This window comes from Tyto alba, unplaced genomic scaffold (genome assembly GCF_018691265.1).
Source record: "Tyto alba isolate M040663 unplaced genomic scaffold, T.alba_DEE_v4.0 Super-Scaffold_28, whole genome shotgun sequence".
Lineage (NCBI taxonomy): Eukaryota > Metazoa > Chordata > Aves > Strigiformes > Tytonidae > Tyto > Tyto alba.
Window position 1 is genome coordinate 6,253,289 of NW_024881302.1, and position 26,493 is coordinate 6,279,781.

General features: G+C 43.2%; 1 protein-coding gene across 3 annotated transcripts in view; it reads left to right on the forward strand.

Moving 5' to 3' along the window:
• MAD1L1 (mitotic arrest deficient 1 like 1) overlaps positions 1-26,493 on the forward strand; it is a 378,475-nt gene that overhangs the window by 269,030 nt on the left and 82,952 nt on the right. For all 3 annotated transcript variants that reach the window (XM_042798366.1, XM_042798365.1, XM_042798367.1), the window contains one exon: positions 13,274-13,464. In XM_042798366.1, coding sequence (XP_042654300.1) covers positions 13,274-13,464 — 191 coding nt within the window. The remainder of the gene's footprint in view (positions 1-13,273; positions 13,465-26,493) is intronic.

Here is a 26,493-nt window from a genome sequence, read left to right on the forward strand (position 1 = left end):
TGGAGCTAATTTTCTCTAACTTATTCATTTTTCACTTAGGGAATTACCTAATCTTACAAGAGAGTCTAGGAGGAACGATTCATTTATTCTTTGTCTCATTCAGCCCCAGGCAAGCCTGAAGATGCTCTGCCTCTTCCAGTTCTGTTTTTTTAACTGATGATATTAATGGACCTTAAAGATTTTCTTCTTCTGGATAAAAAGGGTTAATCTTTCTCATTCCCTCTCACCCTTCTCCTCCTCTTTTTCTGGAGAGTTCTTTTTTTGGCTTCTCTGGCTGTTTCTATCATCTCCCCCTAATCTGCCACTATCTGAAGAATTCATTACATTTCAAATCAGAGGCCTTGCTGCATACATTAGCAGGTTTTAATAGACTTGCCACGACTCAAAAAGGAGGAAAAAAAGAGAGAAGATTTAAAACTCTTGTCTTGCCGAAAGCAGACAGATTGACTCAAAAATGACTCAGTCAATAAAAGATGAGTTTTGAAAAGGCTTCCCTCCGCTCAAAGGGAGCTCGTATTCCAGCGAATTAGGTTTTTCTAAGCCCACTGTCAGAAATTAATAATACATACAGCATGTAAAATGGATTTAGCCCTCTACAGCCTTATACAAACATATCTTTGACTTGCTAAATGTGACACGACTACCAGGATTTTCCAGCCTTTATCCCAGGAGTTTGTCATCTCTCCAGAATGGTGACCTCAGTGGAATTTTTAAGCACATAAAAAAAAAACGCTAAATGAGACTTTCATTAAGAATATGTTTCTACTTCCCTCGCCTTTCTTCTCCACCCAAATGCCCTCTGTCAGAGCACTTGATTATTGTTATTTGCAGTCAAAATTATGCCAAAAGCTCTAGTTTCATCTCTCAAGTTACTGAGTCCCTTTACTAGACTCTTTCAGTGACCTTCCTTCGAAGAAAGAGGTACTGAGCCTTCTGCATTGTAGCAGAAATCTGTCATTTAGGTCTTGGTGTTTTTTTCTGCTGCTGCAAAAAGGCTTACAGGCCATTAAAATATGTCTGTCTTAGAAGAAAATAAAGGACTTATGTCTTATTAGGTCTATCCACAAGCATTCTTTTGTGATTTGAGGTCTTCCTAGGTGGTCTTGCTCACCTTGCTTAAGATAATTTGAACATGCAGGTGTGAAATCAGTCACCACTCCTGTTTGTTCCTCCAGCAAAGTCCCTCAGCTGATAAGAATTAAAAGTGGTACTAATTTTGACCTCCTTCATGATTTGGCTAAATGCTTTGTTCAAACTGCCCTTGTTTTGAGTTTGGGCAGAACACTAAGAATCCACAGAAGGTGTTGTCCTTAGCGTGTAGGTCCACACAGCTCTCTGGGTGGCTGTAATCTGACTGCATTTGTCCGTCTCTGATTATTTTCTGTCTTCTAAATCCCAGTAATTTATTTATTTATTTATTTGTTAACATTTCAGAGTGCTTGACTCAGTCCTGAAATCTTTTCAGCATTCTCTCTCTTTCTGAAAATCTTATTGCTAATCCTTTTAAAAAAATATTTATTATGAATTACTCTTTAAGTTACCTTTGCAAAGTCACTCCGTGTCCTCATGGATCTGTTCTCTCCCCTGGCTCTGTTATTCTATATATTGGCTTTTTTGTCCTATGCTTGCAGGAGGTACTGTGTCAATGTACAGCAGCATCATGATGTCTTACTCTGGACTATATTTCTTAGATGATGTAGAGAAACTTTTAAAAATGTTAGTGAAGAAACAAACACACTAAAGTACTTCATTTTGGACCATTACGTGCTGTACAGATGTTTCTCAGACTTAAAACAGGCAGAGCTCATAATTTTTTTAATATGTTTATGGGTTGTATGAAAAGACTGAGCTTAGAGTTGTTGACAGTATGCACCCAGAAAGTGCAGCAATAGTTCTTTTTTTCCCCATCATTGCAAACTTTCTTGTGCTTTTCTGGCTCCAAAGAGGAGATCTCTAAACCATGGGTATTGGGGTTTAGAAGAGATTCCATCAAAGTAGCAAAAAGCATTTTTCACAGAGGTGAAGTTAACAAACTGGTTCAGCACTAGCAAAAATATTTCACTTTGTAAGAAATTTTTACTTATATCTCCAAGGGCAGACTGTTAGGTTGGGTTTTTTGTTTTTTGTTTTTTTTTTTTTAATATAATTTTGACATGTAACTAGAAATGACCTGTTCTCAAACGACAGTCAGTAGAACATCCCCTTCTCCAACATCGTTTTCCCCACTGCTGAAGAGATTTGGGTAACTGGATCCCTTGGTTCTTCTTGCACAGTCATGGACCCTACCTACTAATTTCTGTCCGAGAGCCATAAGTAATGGCTTACTTGGAATTAGATAGGTCTTCTGCTCTTTGCCCCTCTTCATTCATGAATGTTAGCCAAGCAAATGTTGGTTCTTGGGTCATATTATAAGATACAACCATGAATTATATAGCAATGCCAGGAAGAGAACACTTATCTGTCTTGCAGATGTTTAGTCCTCAGTGATTAAAAACTGTTGGAAGAACCCAACATACAGGACCTAGAAATGAGCTGGATTCTTGCAGCTGGAAGAAGTGCTTGAGACATTCTTCCTCAGGGTCTTTTACTTATAACATACCAAGCTCCTTCCCAGGATAAGTCTCCAAAGTTAATGTCCTGTCATCTTGTGTCATAATCAGGAGCTTTTAATTCTCTTCTGAAGATGTGCTCCTAATGTTGGTATGGAGATGAACAAAATGGAAGGGAACAAGCTTGACTGTTCTTCTAGTTTTGTGTTTGTTTGCAATTTAGTTCATTTTTAAATCTGTTCCATGTTCCCTTGACTTGAAAAAGGAGTTTTCCTAGTGAATATTATGTCACTTTAGCTTCCAGCTGCTGTGCTGGGACATAGCCACCCAATAATCTCCTTAGGAATAATTGCTAGTGTCTTTTCAGATCATTTTTGTGAAAGGTGACAAACTGCTTGCCACAGTGAGATGTTAATAACACAGAGATGCCCTTTGTTTGAAAGCTGGTGCAGAAATTACCCCATGCAGTTGTTGGAAAGTCAGAGTTGTAATGGTAAGAAGTGAGGAACAGATCCGTTCATTTGCATATAATTCCAGGGCTTATGTGTCATCTTTTGTGTAAACCGTACAATTTCCAGCACGGTAGGGAATGTGCGCTCATAATACAGAGGGACAGGAACATGGGCTCACTCTCAGCATGGATCAGGGTTAAAGAGATGTCATCTACTGAAAAAGGAGGGGATAGAAAAGAAGAAAACATGGTTTGCAGGAGCTACATGGAGAGAAACAGGCATGCATATTTAAAGAATCCAAGTTGTCAAACCAGCTCAGGGGAGACTGTACATCCTCCTTTCTCCTCTGAGTAGGCATCAGAAAAAAAGGAAGAATCTGTCTTCTTCCAGGTGTGTATCGAGCTGAACTTTCCCAGCATCTTCCCTGAATCACCACAGAGACTTATTGCATGTTTTTCTTGTTGCAGTTGCAGTCAACTGTCTGTCAACTGTAGCTGCTCAGCTGTCCTTTTACCAGTCAGATACACTCTGCAGCTGTCCAAGATGGACATCTTTCTCTATGACACCAAAATTAAACTATTGAAAGCTCTTTAAACTGCAGCTAAGGGCTTTCTAGCATGTTCCCAGTGTAGGTTTCTCAGCTTTTTCATAAAGAGGTAATTTGTTTTGAAAATGAATGGCCCAGGTATCTGTGTTGGTCTTGTGTCTAAGACTCAGAGAGGTCCATAAATTCTTGCTTTGCCTTTTTTCTTCTTTATTCTTTCTCTCTAGGAAGCTAGAAAGTCTCTCTGAGTAGCCAGTCAATTCCAATGATGAACTTAACAATTAGAGCCTTAGTGCCCATCTTCCAAAATTTCTAATAAAATTGCATGAATATTTAATACCCAATTATTAAATATTTAAAAATTTAAAACTGAACTGGCTTGGAAGTTAGCACGTGATAAATAATTCAGAATCGGGAGAGGAGACTTGGCGCTTGGGCTGAGACAGATGTTACCTTTCCTGTCTCCCTGCCCAGAGGTGATTTTGGTGGTCCTCCAGTCTTGGGACAGTTTGTGGGCATTGCTTGGAGACTTCAAGCCCCTACCTCTTGCTCAAGAGCGTTAACACAAGGTCAAAGGAAATAACCCTCCCTATCCATAATAACACTTCAGTCTCCTGCGATGGAAATATGAGCTCCAGAGGCTGGAATAATGTGATTGAAAGCCTGGTTATCCAGGAGATGGCTCTGTTTCCAAACATCTTTCATGCTCCAGGGAAGAAAGATTACTTGTCTTTATGTCTGTGTCACATTCCTGCAGTTTTGTTATTTGAAAGCCCCTTTTCCCCTCTTGCTGTTCTGCTGCTCCATGCTGAACCAGTGTTTTGTTCAGCTCCAGCATGATCATCTTTAAAGGATTGTTTTCATAAAGTGGACACAGAAAATGAAGTAGAAAATGAAAAATACACCAATAAAAATAGGGCAGAACCTGCTGTCCTGTGAGAGGAGGCCCAGGACACTCGGAAGAGCACATGGAGGAGATGTCTGGTGTGACTTTTGAGCAGAGTAAATGTCTTTGGGGCCTGCTGCAGGAGCACAAAGAGCAAAGAGAAGGGTCTGGGGAAGGTTTGACTAGTTGGCATCCAGAGTGCTTTTAGGCCAAGAGCAATACGTTTGCAGTGCCAACACTTCAAAACACTATTAAGGGGATAAGCATGGAAAATAAAAGGATTGAATAGAAGGAGTGAATGGAGGCTTTTTAGAGCTTAATTTCGTTTGGAACAAAAGCCCTAAAACAAACTCCACAATCTTCTCCCATTAAAAACACAAATAAGGTGCTGTGCTGCAGAGACTTGCCTTTATCTGTTGCGGTGCAATTGTATTTTCATCCCTGCTGGCTGGCTAAAACGATGTGCATTTTTCTTCGCCGTCCTCTGTGACCCTCCAGCCTGCCCGCGTGCTGCGCACAGCGGAAGCGGTTCCATTAGCGCAGGCCACGCAAACAAATGAAATGGCAGACTGACCTTTCAGCAAAGCCACCTTACCTAGGGGATGAGGGCACTGAGCATTGTCTCAAAAAAAAGTGAGTTCTGGAGACAATAATGGTGTTATAATGTCTGTCAAGAAGAGAGGCAGATCATGGGTAGGAAGGGATTTAGTTCAACACAGCAGCGTGTGCTTATTTACAACTATGCTCCAAGTAGTCATGGAGTCTGCAGGGTTTAGAGTTTGGTCTGTGCATCCCACATAAAAACTGGAGGATGCCTGTATTGTGCCCCGTCCCATCTCAGACTCTGTCTTATACCACATAGCTATTTGATAAGCTACTTCAGAAATAGGAGGAATCTTTTTAGGTGTTCATTGGTTCTATATTTAGATCCATCTGCCCACAAAGCTACAATATCTTCGTGTTGTAAACACAGACTTGACAGTGCAGGGAAGAGAGAGGGACAAGATACTGTAACATAATCTTGAACACTGTCACCGAGTCAAAATAGCATTTCTGTGAATCTCAGCATCAGAATATGAGCATAGAAAGTAAGAGCAAAATGGCGTTGCCTCTGGGAAAGCTTGAAATCGTCTCTTGCCAGTGATGAAAAGCTCCTGTTCGTAGCCTCGATGAACATCATTAGATAATAAACTGTGAAGCACTCTCTAATGCAGGATTGAATATTGTCCACCCTGCACTGTGAACGACCATAACTTCTGCGGAAAATCTTCACTTTGAGAGGGAACAAACATATTTCTGGAGCAGTCTTTCTGTGTTTGTTTTAATAGCAGATGTTGGATGCCATTTCAGAGGTTTAAATAGCATCCAGTGTTTTAGGGTAGTAGTAGTGATGTGCTATTGGAAACAAAATAATAGGCAGAGTACAGGGGAGGTGATCAGATGAGATAAATTTGTCTATTAGATGCTTCTGCAGACCACTCCATGTAATTAACAATGTGTATTATATATCTTAATTACATAGTCCCTAGGATTAATTCTTACACTAGACACTTGAGCAGTTTCAAAACCACTCTTTCTTGGAAACAGCCTAGTGGAGAAGTGATTCTCCTTACTCTGACAAGTGATACAAGTTATGTCCCTGTTCTTGCTACCAGACTTCCCTGAACTACTGCCCATGAAAAGTCCCAGTGACTTTTTTTTTTTTTTATAACTCCAAAATAGATTACCTGGAAAACAGGTAGACTGGAAGACTTATGCCTGATATTTGCTGGCTTGTTCTAGAAGCAGAAGATAACTACTTTCCTGTAAACTTCAGCAACACAGTATATTTGTATTTTTAAGGTGAGGCTGTTTTTTGCATCTGAAGTTAACGACTAGCTCCAGCTGACATCACTTTGTTCTGGGAAGTGCTTTTGGTCTATAATTGCCATATGGAAAGGAAATGTGGCTAGAAGACTTTAATCATCATCTGGGGGGTGTAGGGAGATGTCTGCCTGGTTGGTTCACAATTTACGACCAGTGTGACAATCCTAACTTTGAAACGGTTTGTGCCATATCATACTAATTGGTGAAGTCCACCGTGGGCAATAAATAGCTCTCCTGAGGTTAATTTATCCTGCATCTGGGGTGAATGTTGCCATCCCCACTGAGTTCTGTATTGCTGCAAGCAGGCTGTTCACATCATTTAAGCCAATGATTTTAAAGCTACCCAGGGTCTCTTTACACAAGGCTGCGCTGCCTTCACTGAGAACAACGTGGACATGCTGCAGGGGTGGCGGAGGAGCTGAGCTGGGTTTCCAAAAGCCCACTTGTTTCCTGCCTTCCCCCACTCCGAAACAGCTTTGCCAACAAGGAGAAGGGCAGAGAAAACTCCCAGCAGTGCCCACGGTGGGATCCCCTGAGAGAGCCTTTCACTCGGTGGTGGTTCATCTGCCAGGGCTGAGTCCTGTCCGTAGGCCAGCTTCAAGTGTGCTTGTGAGTTTTGTAACCTTGCATTGTAATCTCAGCATTGTCAGAAGAAGAAAAGAAGAGAGCCCTTTACTTAATCCTAATCCCTACTATACGTGTGTGTAGGTACTACAAGAGAAAATTCATCCTCTTCCATAGCTTCTTCTCTCTGGTCTTCAATGTCCTGCTTCTTTCACCCTAGCCTCTGGTGTCCTCTACCACTTCATGCAGGTTATCTGAGGGGAAAGGTTAATTATGGACTTCTTTCCAAGAAATAGTACCTTTGTAAAGATACATGGGTTGTCTGAAACAGGGGCTTCAGGCAACCATCTTCAGTGAAGAGAAACATGGGAAATCTTCTTAGTGGAGAGTTTTTGGGCAGTTCAAGAGCTGTAGCTGCCCATGGTGGTGGAGACCTTTACTTGTGATGTGTTGCCTTTGAAAACTCTTCCCTGAGCTGCTGGAAGGGCAAGCTGGTGGCTGGAGGAGGATGCTGGGAGGTGCACTGAACCATATGGTACATACACGGTTTAAAAATAAACCAATGTTGACTGATCAAATAAATACCACTTAGGTTTAAAATTGAACAGACAGTGTAGTCTGTTGAATATAAAACTGTTTTTACCTTCAAGAAAAGTTATAATTCATGGTTGTAATGTCACAAATTGCACGTGTGTGTAATGTCACAAATTGCAAGTTTTGCAAAGAGCAGTTTGAGTCTGCCAGACTGTAAGGTCAAGTAAGGGTGGTGTGGGGCTGCTGCACCGGTCGGGTTGTGTGGTCCCACACCCCCAGGGTATAAAATACACCTATAAAATCTAGCAAAGCGAATTTTATTTCTCAAAAGTAATGGTCATAAACTTCCCTACATCAGAAAATGCTCAGCTCTCCTTCTATTAGCCTTTATTTAATGCGATACAATTTATTTTTATATTGTGTCCTTCACAGAATATCACAGAACTCTTTTCAGACACTGTTCCTCATAAACTAAAGCTGGAAGAGAAAATTTCAGCTCGAGGTTTGAACAGGGGAATGACTGGAAGGATTTCATGTACAGAAGGGCGGTGTTAGAGTTGCAAGAGTGTCGGATGGGAAGGACAGACCTGCAATAGGAGAGTGTAATTAAATAACAGGTTGGGGGTACAAGTGGGGGTGATTGATGGGTGACATTGCACGGCAGGCACAGCGTTATGGAAATGGAGAGAAGCAGCTTGTGTAGGTGGGTGAGAATAAGGGTAATCGTGGCCTTGCTTCTTGGAATTGAGAAAATAGCGTTTCATCTTCCCATTACAGACCTTGTGTGAACAAGATGGTACTGGCATCCCTTCTGTAGGCTGGAAAAAAAATCTAAGCAGTCTGTTTAAATAGAGCAGGGTTGGTAAAAATACAGTATCCTCCATAGCAATGTTGGGTGGCATCTGCCTGAGGCATTCTGGCAGGGCCAGCAGGGATGTGTGTGTTGGGAGTGACCCCCAAATATGTCACTAAGGGAAAGTAACCTTTAATGGAGAGTTAGCAAGGACCTCAGGCCATCCTAAGAGAGAGATATATTAGCTGGGATTACAACTGAATTAATGCAACTACATGGCTTGTGGCATCTTTGAGGATGGGCAGAACAAATTTATTTTCCTAGAAAATACTAGTGATGCATTTAATTTCATGCCACTTTTGGCATGCTGAGAGCCACATTGTTTCCTCCTCCTTCTGTGGGGAAAAGGTTAAGCGTGGATTTGGTTTTCTTTGGTGTAGAGACTGCTATTGCTATTGATTGACCTAGCTGAACTCAGAGCAAGAGCCAACGATGTGGTATTTCCAGGCAGCTGTGAACATTTTCAGATGTAAGGAGTGTAAAAGCAGTGACATTTTCAATATGAGACCAAAAAAGCCCAACTCATATTTTATTTATTTATCCAAAATAGTTTGAATTATTCATTAATGTTGATATAAGTGTGTGAAAATACAAGGTGTTTCAAGAAGCAGCATCATTAGGGGGAAGTTAATCATTTGGCAATATTAATTTTGTTACAGATTAATGAATTTTTTCAGTGAGGATTTTTTTTCCCCATCAAACTTTTCAGGATGGGCAACTTTTTGTATATACTCTGGGTCTGAATACAAAGGCAGTATGATTTCCGTGTATTTTCTCGTTCTTTCTGTTCTCCTTTTTTTTTTTTTTTTTTTCCAGGCAATGTAAACAGCCAGTCATTATCCCTGACCAAGGCATAGCCTGCCAAATCTCACAGTTATTTTCTCAGTTCTTATTTGTTTCACTAATGCTTCACTGAGGGATGCTGTGACGTCCCTTCTCTGAGATGAAGGATGTTTATGATGTGACTTTCCCCATCCATGGCTTCTGCAGAGCATCCCTGCAACTTCTCTTGCCTGTTTTGTGCAAGTGTAAAAGAGTAGAACACAGGAACTCAAACAGGTGCTCTAAATACACGGATTCTAGTTTTCAGACACTGTCTTTCAAAAAGATATAATTAAACTTAATTTTCCAAATGTTGTGAAAGATCTTAAAGGATCAAGACATCAGTGTTCTGTAGGTGGTAGATAAAATGGGTGGAAACAGTAATGCTGTCATCAGAAACCCGCTCTGTTAATGCACCTCAACCCATCCTGAAAGGATCTCCCTCTGTTCAGTGGCCTCCATGACTGTGCCTTAAACATTGTTCTGAAATAAGCTGAATTGCACTCTGTGCAAATGATGACTTTTAAATCGATTTTTCCTCACTGTGTTAGAAGTTTGGCGGGAATTAGTGGTATTAGGTGAGGCTTAAGAATTAGCACTGTCACATCTTTGAATTCAGACAGAGCAAACAGTGAGCTGCCTCTTAGCTCAACATCTTCACTTGGTGGGGGAAAAATTAGAAAGATTAATTACTGTCCCCAAGTCAGTGCATATGGTGCTTGTACTGTTCTCTGGGTGCAGGGAATCTGCAGTGTCAGGGCCATACATGGGCAGAGTCATAGTTCAGAGGGGCTACATAGGCACCCAGTGCCTGAAAATAGACACCCTGTGCCATTTTAGATACCCCCAAAGTATCTGAGATGTTGGCCTGGGGCTGGTTGGTATGACACAGAACCTGCAGGAAAGATAGTTCCTGCAGAAGTGTGGTGGGAAGCTGTGAAAAATATCCTAGGGTGTCTCAAATGACTCTGTTTCAGCAGTGGGATCCCATCCTACATTTCTCAAGTCTCAGGTTGCCTTCCTATCAACTTACTCTTTCGTGAATCCTCCTCACAATGTGGCTTCTTGGTTGTGTCAGCAGAGCCCTCAACAGAAAGCAGGGGAGCAGTCACAGTCCTGAGTGCTGTCCTGAGTTAATCTGGGAATAGTCCCTAGCTGAATTATTTTTACAGGATAAATACTGCAGGAGATAGGCATCAGCAGTTGCTATATAGCTGAACTGTTGAGGACTGCAATTTAATTGGGCGTAAAGGAAGAGCAATTTCTGTTTTACAGTCAGGGTTCAATGGACCTTTCACTGGGGGCAGTTGCAAACTTAAGCATTCCTATTGTGTCCCTGTGCCTGCTTGTATTTTTTCTGCCCCATCCTCAAGCTAAAGAAACACTGTCGGGGAATTGCTAAAGGAGCCATGGAGGGGATGACAAGGCTTTATCCCGTCCTTGGCGGGTGCTGGCACGTTCAGCTGCATCTACATTAGCAGTTACCGAGTTCAGCACCTTGTGCCAGTGGCTGACACAAGGCATCTCTAACAAGGAGATAAGTTTTTTTTCATGCAGATGAATTCCTTCAGCCAGGACGGCTGACGGCTGACGCGGTAATACACCAAAACTGCCGCAGGCACTGGAAAGAGGGCCAGGAGGAACGTCAGGGAGGAGGTGAGGGCACACTGTCCGTAGTGAAGGCTTGCTAGTCCTTCGATTAAATTAAAAAGCTCAGGATTTCTTGCATAAAAGACTGTAGTCAGAGTTTTTCCTTTTTCGCCCTGAGGGTAGTGGAGGAGAGCAGTTGCCATCACATGGTTGTAGTCTAACTAGGCCAGTGCTGTTAGGTGGGTGATAAGGCTGCAACCCAACTGGTGCAAGAAAGCTCCTGATGGCCATTAGCAGCACCAGGTCTGAGAGACAAAACAGTGGAAAAGGTGCTAACTCTTCATGAATAACGAAAGCTGTTCAAGGAATTCATGAATTAGGGTGCCATCCACCTCCAAGGTTATAAAAGCCAGGAAAGGCAGTGTCCAAGATTCGGTAGAAAAAGCAGATTTACTTTTCCAAGGCTAGGCTGAATTTATTAGGAAAAAAAATATCGCTGTTGGACATATGCAATATATTATAGCAGTGCTGTCTCTGACAGTGGCGAAATGTTATTTACCACTGCAATGTGATCACTGAATTTTTACTTTCATATATAGGGTTTTGTCCTTAACAGCTGCATAGTTGAATAAAGACTGTGAGAATATTGAGGTCAGAGCTGCCAATTAACCTCCTGATTTCAGAAACTGATTACTTGATTAATCAAAGACCAAAACCAGCTGAGATGATGGGAAAAAGGTTGTAACAATCCAAGGAAGGGCTGAATTAATCACAGAGTGATGAATTTGGTATAAATGGGGAGGTGGGTGGTCAGGAAAGACACAGTCTTTTCAAGTTTGTGAGAAGGGATAGTGAAAGCTATCAACCTTTGGGCTTGTAAGCAGGGTTTAGATACTCTACTTACCTCCCATCCTCCAGCAACTGGGGAGTTCCCTGTATAGCAGTGTTTTAATGAACAAACTGCTGATGTTCCCCAAGACTGGCTTGCTCTCCTTGATAAAGCAAGATAGAGTTGGGAGGAGACCCGCAGTAAAGGAAATACTTTGCATGTACATCATCGCCCCAAGCCACTCAGAAAGGTGGAACTGAATTAACCAAAGGTAAGAAGCTGGCTAGCGTTAACTCTCCCTGTGTGGATGCTCTCACTCAGAAGTAAAGAGACACGTAGTTCTCTTTAACCATTAAAGAGTTCCTGTCCCTGCCAGGGGATTAAGCTCAGTTGGATTAAGGCCAAAGTACTTCTGAGCAGGGACATGCTCAGTGGCATTTAAGGCACTTTAACTTAACATATTGAATTATCCTTTTGTCCCACACGGAGCACCTAACTAAAGCAGTACAGAAGATAAGAGGAGACTCTCATTCTGCTGGTGGAATTCTCAGAGGTAGATCGCAGGCAAGTCCGTGGCCTTGCAGTTACCATCCTGCATTCTCCCTGCACTACACCTGGGAGGCTGAGGGAAATGCTTTTCAGCAAATACTCAAGCAAAAATTTTTCCAGCTCACTTGGGAAACAATAATGCTTTAGCACGGGCTGTATAAACCCAGCCAGAAACCTTCCTTCATACTAAACCAGTCACCTTGCACTGAAGTATCTGCTGTCCTACTCCTGAACCCTGAACTAGCTAAAATGAAGGCATAGGGCCTACATGTGCTGCAACTGTGTCTCTGATCACAGCTCAGTCAAAGACTTCAACCTCAGAATGACAAAGGTATCTGAGTGAGGAAGTCTATTTGTTTGCTGTTAGAAAGAGTCAGGTTTTTTTACTAACCCTGGACTGCAGTGTTGATAAAACAAGCTGACTTGGGAGACGTCTCTAGTGTATATTAAAGTAAAGCCAATCTCTGTAATTAATGGGGAGATAAATTGAGGTTTAATTACTCAGAAGGCACCTTGGGTGAAAGATTCATGGTAATTGTTGTGTATCCTCTTGAAGGATTCACAGTACTGGCATCTCCCTTTGTAGCAATAAAATACCAGGTGAGTGGCAGGCAGTCTCACAGGCCCTCTCTTCTAGGGACTAGTTCAGTTAAGGTAGCAAATGCAAAGAGGCAGTGATACTCTTCAGGCTTTTTATCACAAGAAAAGCCCCTTCCTGAATCTTGAAGGATTCCTAAGCAGCGTGTCAATTTGAGATCAAAGCACTTACAGTCAAATCAAGAGTATGTTGGAGGAGATTTCCCTTATAGGTAGATTCCTCCTGATGCAAGCATACAGAGGTGTATTTCTTACCATTTCTTCACGTTCTTGCTTTGTGCAGCGTAACATCCTTCTCCTGGGTTCCGTGTAGAAAATAAGATGTGTGCATGTGGGGAAATGGGTGCTATAGCTTTGAATTTTGTAGTATGTTGTTAAAAGGCTGGCTGAGCAAAAGAAAAGTCCATCCCACCAGGACATGTCTGTTTTCCTTATTCCCGTTTATTATCTTTTGGTCTGCTGGGGCCAGGAGGAGAGCAATCTAGCTTGCCTGTTTCTTTACTTTGCCTGCTTAATTCACTTTTAAAAAATTTAATTAACCTTTTCCATTCACTTAGTTTGGCTAGCACTGTAAATACATTGCAAGGGCTCTGTGCTGATGACGTATAACAAAGTACCCGTTTTCTTTCCTTACACAGAGCTGAAGAAGCAAGTGGAAAGTGCAGAACTAAAAAACCAGCGTCTGAAAGAAGTTTTCCAGACCAAGATCCAGGAGTTTCGCAAGGTGTGCTACACACTAACGGGGTACCAGATTGACATCACAACTGAGAACCAGTATCGGCTCACCTCCATTTACGCCGAGCACCAAGGGGACTGCCTGCTTTTTAAGGTAGGTCTGTGCACCCCTCACTGCACCTGCTTCTTCGAGTTCATGGTTTTCATCATGCCAGAATGTATTTGCTCTTTCTCAGTGATTAGGCTGGAAAATCACTGTCCCTCTGCTATATGGCAGGGTGTTCCTTATGAGGGAAGTAAAAATCCTTTCTTCTTTGGAAAAATTACTGTAGATTTGACATCTGGTCTCCCACTTATATATCAAAGTCAGGAGTAAAGAGACGAAACTATATATGCATAATACCGAAGGCATCTGGCCTTACACTTCACCTTTTCATATTATCAGTTATATATGCCGTGGCAATAAAACCTTATGTAACCATCAAGGTTTCATCCTTACTTCACTACGAGATGTATGTCCTCACTGTCTTTGCTATCCTCTAGCTTGTCTGCGTGCCATCATTTTGTCTTTATGTAAATTGGAATCCCTTTTGAGCAGCAACTCATCCTTGTGTCTGTGAAGTGCTGTTTGTGTGAAAAGCACAGATGAGTAGCAATAACAGTCTGTCTTCTGTCAGTCAGAAACCTTTATTGGTCTAGCTAGGTGGTCTGAGGTTGGGTTGTGGTTTGATAGGTGCTGTTTTTCTTCTGCATCACCTTCCAGCTAGCACAGTTGGGCTGATGCATTAGACTGCTGAGGTGTGACGTTAGAGTCACCAAGCTGTTAAGTTCAGGTGTCAACATCTCAAGTGTACAGGTCAGTGGGAAAACTTCCTCCTTCTCAGCAGCAAAAACAACTGGCACATAAAAATCATACATGCCTCCCACTGATCCCCCTGGGTTGAGTCTCATTTATAAGAAGGATGAGCATTTTGGAGGTGTTCAGTACAGGAGGGAACTTTACAATCAGGAACTAGAGAAGTTCTGTTTCTGCAGACCTACAGCTGTGTGTGGCACATGGATTGCTGCAGTATTGTTTCTTTACATAACAGGACAAACATTTTCCTGTTCTGCAACTTTAGAGCCTCAGGAAAACAAAACAAAACAGAACAAAAACAAACAACAAATAAAGCAAGTGAGGATAAATATAAAACAGCACCTATGATCCTTAGTAAAACTAGGAAAATATCCCCATAGCAGTTGTATTCCTTGGCCTTATGAAGGTTCTGGACTAACTGAGATGAATGGCATCAAGAAAAGAAAGCTCAGTGTCCAGGGAAGAGAATAACTCTGTTGGTTTTAAGGTGCTGTCCTTTAATGCTGAAAACAGCTCTCTGGTACAATGCTGTTAGCTCTAACACCTCCAGAAGCCTGTGCTCACCCCTGTAGTGTTAAATGTTTAGTGCAGCAGACTCCTGGAGATGTCTGTTGGATGCCGTGGCCAAACAGTACAACTAGAAGTTCTTTCTGCATCGTAGGAGAGATGGAATGCTTGGAGAAAGTTCAGAAAATGTGAGAAAATTGCTTACTGGCCACATGAATAAGAACTGGCTAGCATCTCAGAAATTTGTCTCCAGTAGGATCAAATTCGCCTTCATGTAATGGCAATAGAAATAATTTACATGCAGGAGAGTGAATAATAAAGTACAGATTCCTCTCCCTAAACACTCTTCTTGCTTCTCTTCTTCATTCAAGTCCTTATTCCCAGTTATGTCCAGAGGATGGAGGTAAGTGTCACCAGGTAGAGCAGACCTCACATTTCCCTGAGCTAAGGGTGGGTTGTTTACTGATTCATGGAATTCCTCAGCCCCTCTTACCTCGCCCACCTCTTTGGATAGGAGAAGCAGATTTGCTAATTAGAGCCTGAACAACAAAATCTCAGACTCTTTCTCCCTGTTCAGTAAATCACAGACAATTCCCACTGTAGGCAGCTTAGAATAGCAGTAGAATATAAACAACAAATTATTTCCTTGCTGAGTCCAGGCGGTTGGTTCTCATGTATGCACCAAGGCTTGAATCCTGACTACGGCTTCCAGCAAGGTTGTGTGTTTATGCTGTGGAATTTCTGAGCCCTAGCAGACTGTGGGTGTTTGTGTGCATTTCATTAACCCAAAGAAGTCACAAAGCAGGGAATGCTATTTGTATTTATTCCATTCAAGCAATTTATGGAACAGGGTCTATATAATTAAACCAGAGAAGTCCCCTGGCATTTTACAAGCTTCTGTAGTTTGCCTGTAAACTTTAGAGCATATTTCAGTAGTACTGCTGGTGGCATTTAATTTTCAATAAGACTTCAATAGCAAGGATGCAATAGGAGCTACTGTAGTGTAACCCCTTCAAAGCTAAATGAAGATGAAAGATGTGCTTTTTTTTTTTTTTCCGAGCAAGGTATGCTGTTACTGTAATAGAGCTTATTATCTACATGCTGTACATGTGCAGCCAATTCACATTAAATGGAATTGCAGCTTCAATGAAAGGGTTAATCACAGTGCCATGCTGTGAATATAAATGACTGCATCTATAAATGAGCTCTGAATTCCAATGAAACGGTATCAGCATTTATTGGCAATCCCTATCGATGCAACAGATGAGCTCATCAACTTGAAGGATGTTCCAGTGGTTTTCAGGCCCTCTGTGTGCAAGTGCGTAGGCAGAAAGGCGCATCTCAAGCTTCACAGCTCGCTCTTGCTTGTTTGCTCTTTTTTATTCTTTTAATTAAATGCTGTGGAAAGTGGTGTTACAGGTTCCTCAGCAGGAGTTTAGTTTCTGATTTTTTTTTTTTTGTGGTCTGTAATGCAATATAGTTATTGGAGCACTTGACAGTTTCGTATTCTGTTCCCGTTGCTGGCACAGTAGACGTGTTAGGCCATGCCACAGACTTCGTGTTCTCCATAATGCTTGACTGGTGTGTCTAGGCCAGCCCACCCATCCCATACACAAGAACTGCATTGACTCCCCTTGTAACAATCCATTAAAGGTATCTATTAAAACAAACAGATGTTGCCAGGGAGCCTCAAAATCATCTTAACCAACTTGGAATTAAGCGGTGTCAAATCAGGGTGTCATTGCTTGGCAGTGTGTACCTCGCACTGTTTACCCCTGTCTCTGGCTAAATCCTGAATGAGGGTAAGGAAATGAGGTCTTTAGAAAGGCAATGACAGTTGTTTCAGACAAAGAACGTCTTATGGTAAACAGAAAGACTGGTCAAATTTGAAGAGGAGATGATTTGGAGACACTTATATAAATGAACAAACAGCACAGAGAAATTAAATCATGGGCTTTTTCTTTTTGTATGCACAAAGATACAGTCCCAGCCAAAGCATTTGAAGCCCATCAATTTAAAATGAAAAGAGTGGAAATCCTTTTATTTTATATACCCTATGGCTTCGAGGTACTACTGAGAGCAGGAGCTTAGTACCTTTTCTAAAATGGTAAGCTACCTTTGTGGACAAATAATAATATCTAGTTTTACGTTTAATATTTACATTTACCTTAAGTAGGGATGTGCAGAGCTCTCTGCTTTGAGATGCAAAGGCAACATCTTACTGCAGTGGATATGAAGAAAATTCTTATGCATGCTGCTTATTTTTGGGATTGTGTCTACATATGATTTTATTGCTGCTGTACCTGTCAACATTCAACTCCATCTTTTGGAAATACTTGGGAATGAAGACTCAAGTGAAGAACAGAGAGCAAGAACAGTGTTCAGAGAGACCAATCTGTGTTTGATTATTCACTTTACTTCAGGTAGACTGTTTCCACTGTTGTGGCGTGAATGTGGTGCTGGTCACTTCCTTGATAGGGATTACATCAAGAAAAGCGTAACCAGCAAGTCAAGGGAGGGGATTCTCCCCATCTGCTCCACGTTCGTGAAATCCCCCCCACAGTGCTGTGTCCAGCTCTGGGGCCCCCAACATAAGAAGGACATCAACCTGCTTGAGTGGGTCCAGAGGAGGCCACGAAGATGATCAGGGGCTGGAGCACCTCACTTGTGAGGACAGGCTAGGAGATTTGGGGTTGTTCAGCCTGCAGAAGAGAAGGCTCCAGGGAGACCTTATGGTGCCTTCCAGTACTGAAAGAGGGCTACAGAAAAGGTTGGGAGGGACTCTTTGTCAGGGGATATGGGGATAGGACAAGAGGGAACAATTTTAAACTGAAGGAGGACAGTTTTAGATTATATGTAAGGAAGAAATTGTTCCCTGTTTGGGGGGTGAGGCCCTGGCCCAGGGTGCCCAGAGCAGCTGTGGCTGCCCCCTCCCTGGAAGGGTTCAAGGCCAGGTTGGACGGGGCTGGGAGCCCCCTGGGCTGGGGGAAGGGGGCCCTGCCCGGGGCAGGGGGGTTGGAATGAGATGATCTTTATGGTCCCTTCCAACCCAAACTCTTCTATGATTCTATGATCCTGGAGTGAAAAAGCAGTCAATCTAATTCTGTGTAACAGCTACATCAGATCTGTTTTCAGATTCCTCTGCTTTCTCAGAAAGGATTGCTCAGATTTCTTAGGAACTCATGTATAAATTATTTGGGTCTAAGTTGGTTGGTAAGAAAGTTAAACCAGACAAACTCTTTTCAGTATCACAACGGTGTTATGTGTCTGAGCTCATAAATAGTCCTGGCCAAAAGGTTGCCTTCAGACAGATATTTTCTATATCCTCAGAGACCAGCCTTGCAGAGTAGAGAATTCTCTCTGTTTCTAGATCTTGCCCATGTTGTTATTTTCTGTCAAAATCATCAAATGGAAACCCAAACACCAGCAGTAATTCATTGAAGAGCATCCCCATGTTGGTAGGCTTTATGCCTTGAAAGAGAATACCCAAGATACCAGACAGCAAACAAAACCAGAAGCATCTTGACACAGCTTGAGAATGTTGCCAGCTACACGGCTGGCACTTCTTGCTGCAAAATAAAACCTTTATTGGTATCCTATTGGATTTGTAATATGGTAGTAAAATCAACAGCTTTTCTGCAACCTGTTAAATTAACAGCCAGTGTTCACACACTCTTCCATGCACACCTCTTTAAGGAGTTATGTAAAGAGTTGGTTTGCAGATCTATAAGGGGAACTGTCACTATCAAAATTAAAAGCGATCTGAAAAGTGAACACTTGCTCCTGATATGGTTCACCATGGGTGCGAAGGCAGACCACAGTGGGGTGAAATACGATAAAGGCTTTGATTGGAAGAAGGGTACAGTGGAAGGATAGACACCACCTTTAACTTCCCAGTCTTCCTTTGCTTGCCCCATCGCTTGTGTACCCTGCTGTCCTGTTGCCTCTAAAGTGACAAAGTGTGTAACATGCAATAGAGCAGAAGAAGTAGAAGAAATAGTTGGTTAATTCTCTTTTCTTGAGGAGGGAAATGAGGCTGGATTCGATAAGAAAGAACTCATAGGCTATTTTTCAAACACAAAATGATGTTGACAAGCTGCTGGCTGAAATGGGGAGACAAAACCTGTGTGGTTAAACATGAGGAGAGAGTCCAGTCTGCTGAGATTCCAGAGCAGCCTTAGCATCAGATTGGCTGAGCCGCACCAGTGAACGATGTATGTCTCAAAATAAGCAGGATGGTTAATACAGGGATTACTTTCACTCACCTGAGTGCTCTTGTTTCATCTTGAAGCTGACAGCCGTGTTGGGAGCTCTGAATCTGAGTACACATGCTTGGCATACCTGCAGTTTCAGTTATTTCCTCCTTGAACCCAGTGGAGTATCTCTGAGAAGCATGTTCTAGCTGTTTGTTTCTTTTTGTGTCTCTATCCTCTCCCCTCTCCTCCTCCTCACCCTTGATGAGTCTCAAGGGGAGAAAGAAATCACAATTTTGATGGAGTGCTATTCTTCCAGCAGCTGTCTCGCACTCTTGTACACACAATCAAAAATAACAATGGGGCTCATTGGTGGAGCAGGCCAGGCAGCAAGAGATTGATTAGAGAGTGTAGGCCTCTGTTAACTCCTTATTCTTGTTAATTACAAGTTATTTTATTTTTATATTTTGTTTTCAATTTGCCTGTGTGGTTGTTGGATACTTGATTTCTGCTTGGCTCCAGGAGTGCCTGCTGTCACTGTGCGAGTGTGATGCCTTCCGGCTGGATGATTGCACTGGGATTCCTGTAAGGGTCAGCAAGGACCCATCTTGGGTTGCACTAATCAGCAGCTGAGAAGCAGGAGCTGTTGAGCAATCTATGGTGTTACAGCATCAAAGCCTGTATTTAAATTTCTTACACATCATTTTCTTTCAGCTATGGTAGCAGCCTGTTTTATGTTAGGACCTAACTTTCATTCTTGCTACTGTCTTCATCTCATTCTGATCTTTCTCATGTCTTTTTTCCTCCTGACACAGTTTCTCTCTTACTTCATGTGCTTCCCTAAACAACTGCCTATCCCCTAGGGCATGGTAGGAGTGTTTTTTTCTTCCCCTTTTTTTTTTTTTTTTTTTCCTTCCCTCCCTCCAAATTAAACCAGTCACCTGGAGGATAGTGGATAGATCTAACAGAAGGTTTTCTTTTTACTGCAGAATTTCTGAGCAAAAGGATGCTGCTCCAAGACTTCAGGAGGCTGGGTGGAAGCCTTATTCCAGCTGAGCAAAGTTAATGGTTAATGCTCTTTCTCTGCCTCTGTTTCCCATCTGTACGAGGGGGTTGATGCTCCTGCCAATGTCACTAGACTGTTGTGAGGATAAATAGACTGTGCTGATGGGGAACACAGAGCAGCTCTGGGCTGGGGAATACACTCCCCTGTTACCTGTCGGTCTGGTGCAATACTTATTTCCAGTGTGTTGGCACCACTTGCTCCCCTTCCCTGCCATGCCTGTGAGTCTGCCAGGGTAGACCCAGCCATGCAGGTAATTAATGCTGATGATGTTGGAGAATTATTCCAGTGACTGAGTCTTTCCTGACTAGCAGCAGCATGGTACATCTGAGGTTCTCTGAAAGGTCAGAGATTTGTCCTCTCTGTTGGAGTGAGTGGTGTGTTACACTGTGAAGCAGATGTGTAACCCATCACTTCAAAAAAGCAGGTCTGTTTTGGAGCAGGAAACGTGAAGTTGGCTCACAGGTGCCGTTTCAGATTCATATGCCTTTACAATTCCCTGTCTGCTTTGTAATCATCAGCTGTTGGTCACCAAGTTGACTTTGCAGTTCCTCTTGCCTTCATTCCTTCACGTGCCAAGGGCACGGCAGTGCTAGTGCTGTACCTCCAGGTTTCCCTCCCTGCAGCACCCTGCTTGTGGTGGCATGAGCTCTGCCTCTCCGCCTCCACTTGCCCTCTCTCAGCAAAGGAGCAGGGCACTGAAAAAAAGCAGCTTTCAAGTTATTCCCACAAATTCTGCACCTGACTTCAGCCACCATCCCCATAGGTATTGCTGATAGCCTTATCCAGGCAACAGGACACAGCAGACATCAGCCATCCCAGCCGAAGGACCTGAGCATCTGTTTCCATGGCTTCTGGTGGATTTGACAGTGTTAGGTTTAGGGTTGGACTCAATGGTCTTAAAGGCCTTTTCCAACCTAAATGATTCTATGATTCTGCAATAACAGTAAGTAACCAAATTCCTAGAATACACCTTTTTTTTTTTTTTTTTTATTAATTTTGCAATTCACTTCCCTCCAAATCCCTTTTTCCTTCATCAAAATACCTCTTATTTAATGAAATGGGAGAGACAGCCCATGCTTTCTAGGGAGAGTCACTCGCACCAACATAGAGCACAGTCACTGATGAGAATTTAGTTATACCAGAGCATCCAGGCTGGTGTAGCAATCCCTGGAGGGATGCATGGTGCGGGACAACGCACAGGGCAGGTCCTGCCTTAGCTCTGCCCGTGCCCCAAACCAGGCAGCCACTGCCTCCATCCTCGTGCCGCACGGCAGAGCCCCGCAGCCCTGCGCACCACAGCTCGGGAGCTGCCGCTGTGTCAGCCTGAGTTAGCAGGAGGCAGAGCAGATCCTGGCTGACTTACCTGCTACAGTAAAAGCCTCTCCCTCCTTTCCCCACCCCGCCACGTTTCCAGCACCTGTGTGATTGCAGTTTGCTGAAGGAGAGTCGTTCTTGTCGCTGGCTGTGCCTGGACACCCTGCGGGAGGTCTAGGGGGAGAGGGATGGCTGCGTCTGCCTGCTGCTGTATTTGAACAGCTTACAAAGGGTGGTGTGAGCTGACAGGACTGTGTTTATGCACTGTGAGATGAAGATGGTGTGAAATAGCGGATAAAGCAGAGGGGACATAAGCAAAACCCCTCTCGAATCCTCATTGCTATCTCTGCTGCTAAATCACCACATGGTTTTGCTCGGAGTCACTCAACCTTCTGGTTTTCTCTAACCCTCTCACCTGAGTGCAGGATATTACCGTTTATGGATTTCCACGGGGGGTTTAAGAAGCTTTTCAAAAGGTTCTGTGGTGAGGAAGCTGCATGTGAAGTGAGTTGGAGATGTAACTGGTGCAGCCAGATTTTGTGGTACGTGAATGGACACAGCAAATCACCCCTCAGACACGTGGTGCAGCCGGCGGGGGCCTGGAGGCCTGCGGTGGCATGGCCGCTCCTATCCTTTTCTGTGGGTAACCGCCACCTTCAACTGTCACTAAATCTCTTCAATTTATTGAATTTATTTATTTGAGTCTCCGGTAGCTTCAGAAGATGTTATACTTAGAGCCTGTGTGATTGGCACTCTTGAAGGAAAAGGTGATGCCTTCAAGTCCGGGTGATGGGAGAATACCAAGACCTTGCTGCAGCACACATGAAATGAGTGTTTTGCAAAGCAGTTTTTGATGCACGCTTGTTGCTTTCCCTGGCTGCTCTGTTGTGAATTTGCAGAACACACAAAGCAGTGTCAGCAAACTACAACCCCGCTGGTAGCTTGTGTATGGTTATGTTCAAAGCTGCACATGAAAAGGAGTGGAAATTGCTGGAGCTTTTTATCCTTTTGCAGAAGAAAAGTCATGAGTTTCTGTGTACCCTGCATCTCAGCCGTCTTCCCTGGATGCTCCAGTGTCTCCATGATTTGTCTGTCTTCGGACATGATGAGGAGGGGACAGGCCACCTCTCCTGCCTTGGGTCAGTTCTGGGTGTCTGTGCTGGTGTTGGTCTGCTCTAGGGCCAACATGTTCAGCCACAACAAGACTGTTACGACATCATCTTCATTGCCATCCCTGTGTCAAATGGTGTGAGGGACTTTAGCAATTCCTGTGGCCCTTTCCTCCATTTGTGATCCTCCATGGACATCCCTGAAGCCTTTTTTTAGCTGGCTGTGAGGCGTGGTTGGTGGTGCAGAGGGCATGCAGTTGAACCATTGCCGAGGGACTTCAGGATAGCTTTTGTACCACTCCTACACCTTTTTACCTGTATGTTCCAGGAACAGGTTTGTGAGAAGACCTCTAGGAAAAGCAATTAGCTCCAGGAAACAACTCTGAGGTGAGATGCAGCTGGTGAAATCCAGCAAAGCACCCACCAGCATGCAAGTGTCCCAGATCATAGCAACACAGCTCAGCCTGCACAAAGCCACCAGCGAGAGTGAGTGGCAGCTGCTGCCTCTCTTCTTTCTTGAGTAAGTAGCACATTGTTTAAATACAAATATAATTAGGACTTATCTCTTGCTGTGGGAGTTACAGATACTACCCATACTTGACTGGGGCAAAAGATTTTTCTGATCTCCAGGGACAGAGGAGGGTGTGTGTTTGTGTGTATAAAAAACTGTTCACAAATATGGAAACATGGCAAAAGATTCCCGTGCCACTATGGTCTTGGGACGAGTGGATCTGGGCTCACGTAAAGGTCTTCTCCTTTATTTTTTTGTAAATAGAAGTGCTTGTGTTGTGCCCTCATCTAGGATTTCAGAGTTAAAAGGCTTCAGCCTAAGTTTAGTTTGGATAACACCTTGTTATCCAACTTGGTTGGCCAATTCCCACAAGGCTTGACAGGTGAGTGGGGAGGGAAGTAGTGGGGCAATAGTGATGAGCAGAGAAAGGGGTGTCATGGTCACAGGTCCCCTTTGGCAGCCAAAGGGCCACCATCAGGGCTGAGACAGGAGCCAGGATCTCACAATTCCTCTGTCATTCTTGTATTGCTTCCATGCTTCAAAGACTAAATGCTCAATTACTGCATGGCTCTTAACCATGAAGTTAGTGTTGCATAAACCAGCTAATACGCTTTCTCTCAAACTGGCTTGCCAGTTTAAGATAAGAGCCTGTATTTCAAAGCTTGTTAGGCAGCTGCTCTTCATGGGATCCCAGTCTCTGCTGTGTTTAAGTGTTCCCTGAGACCTTTGCCTAAACAGAGGTCTTTTACGTTTTCTAAGTTCCTACTGCTGGTAGGAAAGCAAAAATAGTAATTGCTGTGAGTGTACCTTCTGCTTTGCTCCAAAGCATCCCACCTCTATTTGGAGGCAGTTATTGCTGGAGAGGGTTGGAAGCACATCAAGCGTTCAGTCATGGCATTTCTTGAAGATTTGATACACTTCACTGCGTTGGGGGAGTCTTAAGCACAACATGCCACGCAGGCTCTCAGGATCATAACATCTCCTGTCAGTGGTGTAATATGAATCTATTAATGCTGGTGTCCTTGCCATGGTGCTGTATCTGTGGAGCAATGACAGAATGCAGCGGTACACTGAAAATCCTTCTGGAGAGCTTAGTTATGGAGACTGGCTGCTGTGATTCTGCTGGAGTCTTAGCCCGTGCTACAGAACAACGTTTTTTGCAGCTCGGCTCTTTATGTTCTGTATACTTAACGAATTAATACTTAACATGGATACAGATTAATGTTAGGATTTAATAATGTATCAACTGTCTTTATTCATATGCATGGAAATGCTGAAAAACCTGTCCAGTTCTCACATTTGCTCCAAACAAACAAGTATATGAATCATCCTAACTCCACACACAAAAAACATTCATTCTACCCCCTGTGAATGTTAGCGGTAAGAGCAGGTTACTTAATACTATTTTAGGACTTGGGATTTAATGTATTTTCTTTTTTGCCAATTGCATGAGAACATCCTTTGAGGAAAAAGTATGGAAAGGTATTTTATGTCAAATCTATTTTACAGAGATTCATAGCTAAATCACATTTCTGCTTTCTCTTCCATGGGGGAAGCAGGGAATTTGAGAGCTGAGTATGACCTCCAGCTTTAGTAACTCCCAAGATTATTTTTTGATGCTATCTCTAGCTTCTAGAAGGCAAGCCTGTCTGCCTGTATCTTGGAGGGAATATATCAAACTGAGGCTTGAAAATTTTAATTTGTCCCTAATCTGTATTCAGTTTCAGGTAAAGCAGGTAGCTGATAACAGTGGATCTATCTCAACCATGTTCTGGGGAGCTGGCATAAATTTCAACCTTAAACTGAAGGGTTTGTCTGTCTTAATGGAAGGCTCTGGTGAATGTTTCATATGCTAACTGTCACTTTGCATTTCTGGGATGTATCCAACTCTGGAGAGGGGACTGCAGGTGATTTTTATATGAAGCAGATAGTGGAAGAGGTGCATGCAGCACGAGGTGGGGGTTTATAATCATTTTGGTGCATTCAGTGACTGCTTCTCGTGCCATGTGCAGTGTAACTACAATGAATCTGCAGCAAGCGTTACCAGTCAGCTGTTGGTTTGCCAGTCTCTGTGAAAGCTCTTGTGTTTCTGGGTGTTGAAAGGGCCCAGCTGACAGTTGCAGAGGCCCAGAGGTTTTGGACATGTGTGTAAACAGCTGTCTGCTGCTGTATTTCCCTGGAATTTGTCAGACATCATCTGTGTGTGTCTCTGCCAGGCAAGAATCTCACCACGTTGTCCTGGGAAAGCACAGGACATGTCCTTGGCTTTTTGGCAGAGTCACTGCAGCCTAAAGTTGTTTTTCTTCATATAATCCCATTAAAGTGATGACAGTTTCAAGTTGGAACAGAAAAAGATCTGATGAAAGGACCACTCTGTAAGTAGGGAAGATAGACAGAGTGGAAGCAGTAACTAGCAAGGTAATAGACGGTGATGGATCTATAATCTCTGAGGCTGCTGTAAGCAGTAAATTCCTAAATAGTGTCCTTTCAGCCTTAACCTATTTATTTGCAAAATGCTAAATTTAATTTTCCTTAGTCTGCAGGAAAGCAGCATCCCAGGAATAAACCTTTAGCCCAGCCAAGAAGCTGTGCCAAAGTGCTTGTTCCAGCATTTCCATTTCCTCTTTGATCTGCACAGAGCGTCAGGGCTGTGCACCCCAGCACGTCATCTCTCAGGTGTGTTGGTGTCACGAGGCTGGAGTCATTGCTGCTGCAAGGTGGGATGTATCCTGCCTTTTCAGAAGGGGAGATTTAACAGCCACAGGTTCAGTAAAACCACCTGGACCCTGTAAGAGCAGGATGAATGAACCTGTTCCAAGGTGGGAGGGCTGGCACATCAAAGCATGTGAGGGAGCTACTACTGCATGTACTGATGCTCTGCCTGTCCTGTAGATGCAGGGCCGCGGTGCTAAAGGCTCTCAGCTCAAAATAACTTCAAGAATTGAACAGCACATAAAAGTGCATGTATTCTGAAACCTCCACAAAGCCACATCTTGAGGAAGAAAAGCAGTGACTTTTCCAAGCAACCAATGATCTGCACATTCACCCTGCAAAGTCTCCGCAAATGTGGTAAAAAGTAGGTTTCTGTGTGTTGCTTTTTGTTCCTGGTAGCACTGTGCTGGTGATATGCACAGCATGTGTTCTTCTGGAGCTAGCAAAGAGGTTTTTCCCAAAAATTCACGATTTAGTAGAGTTTTTAGAAACTTTGCTTTGATAAAATATTTCAGGAGCTAGCTCACAGTATCTGAATCCAGGAGTTGGCTTTGAGTGAGCATTCAGTGTTCCCGTAGTTGTCACGACCCCAGTGAAGTGCAACGTGGCCTGTCACTAATCCTCTTGCTTCAGAGAAAAGCAGTTCTCAGTTTCAGAGCTTTGCTGTTTTTCTGCCTGCAGAGGATTTCAGCAGAGTTCCTCACAGCTCTTCCCGTTCCTCTTTGTCCCTTTCTTACCCCCACGACAGCAGCACAAGGAGCGCTGTGTTGGCTGGTGGGAAATACCCTGACAGTGCTGCCCCGAGTTCCCACCATGTTCTCAGCCTGTTGCTGTTACGTGAGTGGAAAGATGCAGCTTCCCAAGGATGGAGTAGTTTGCTGTCTTAATTCTGCTTCAGGGTTTAGTTTGGTTTTT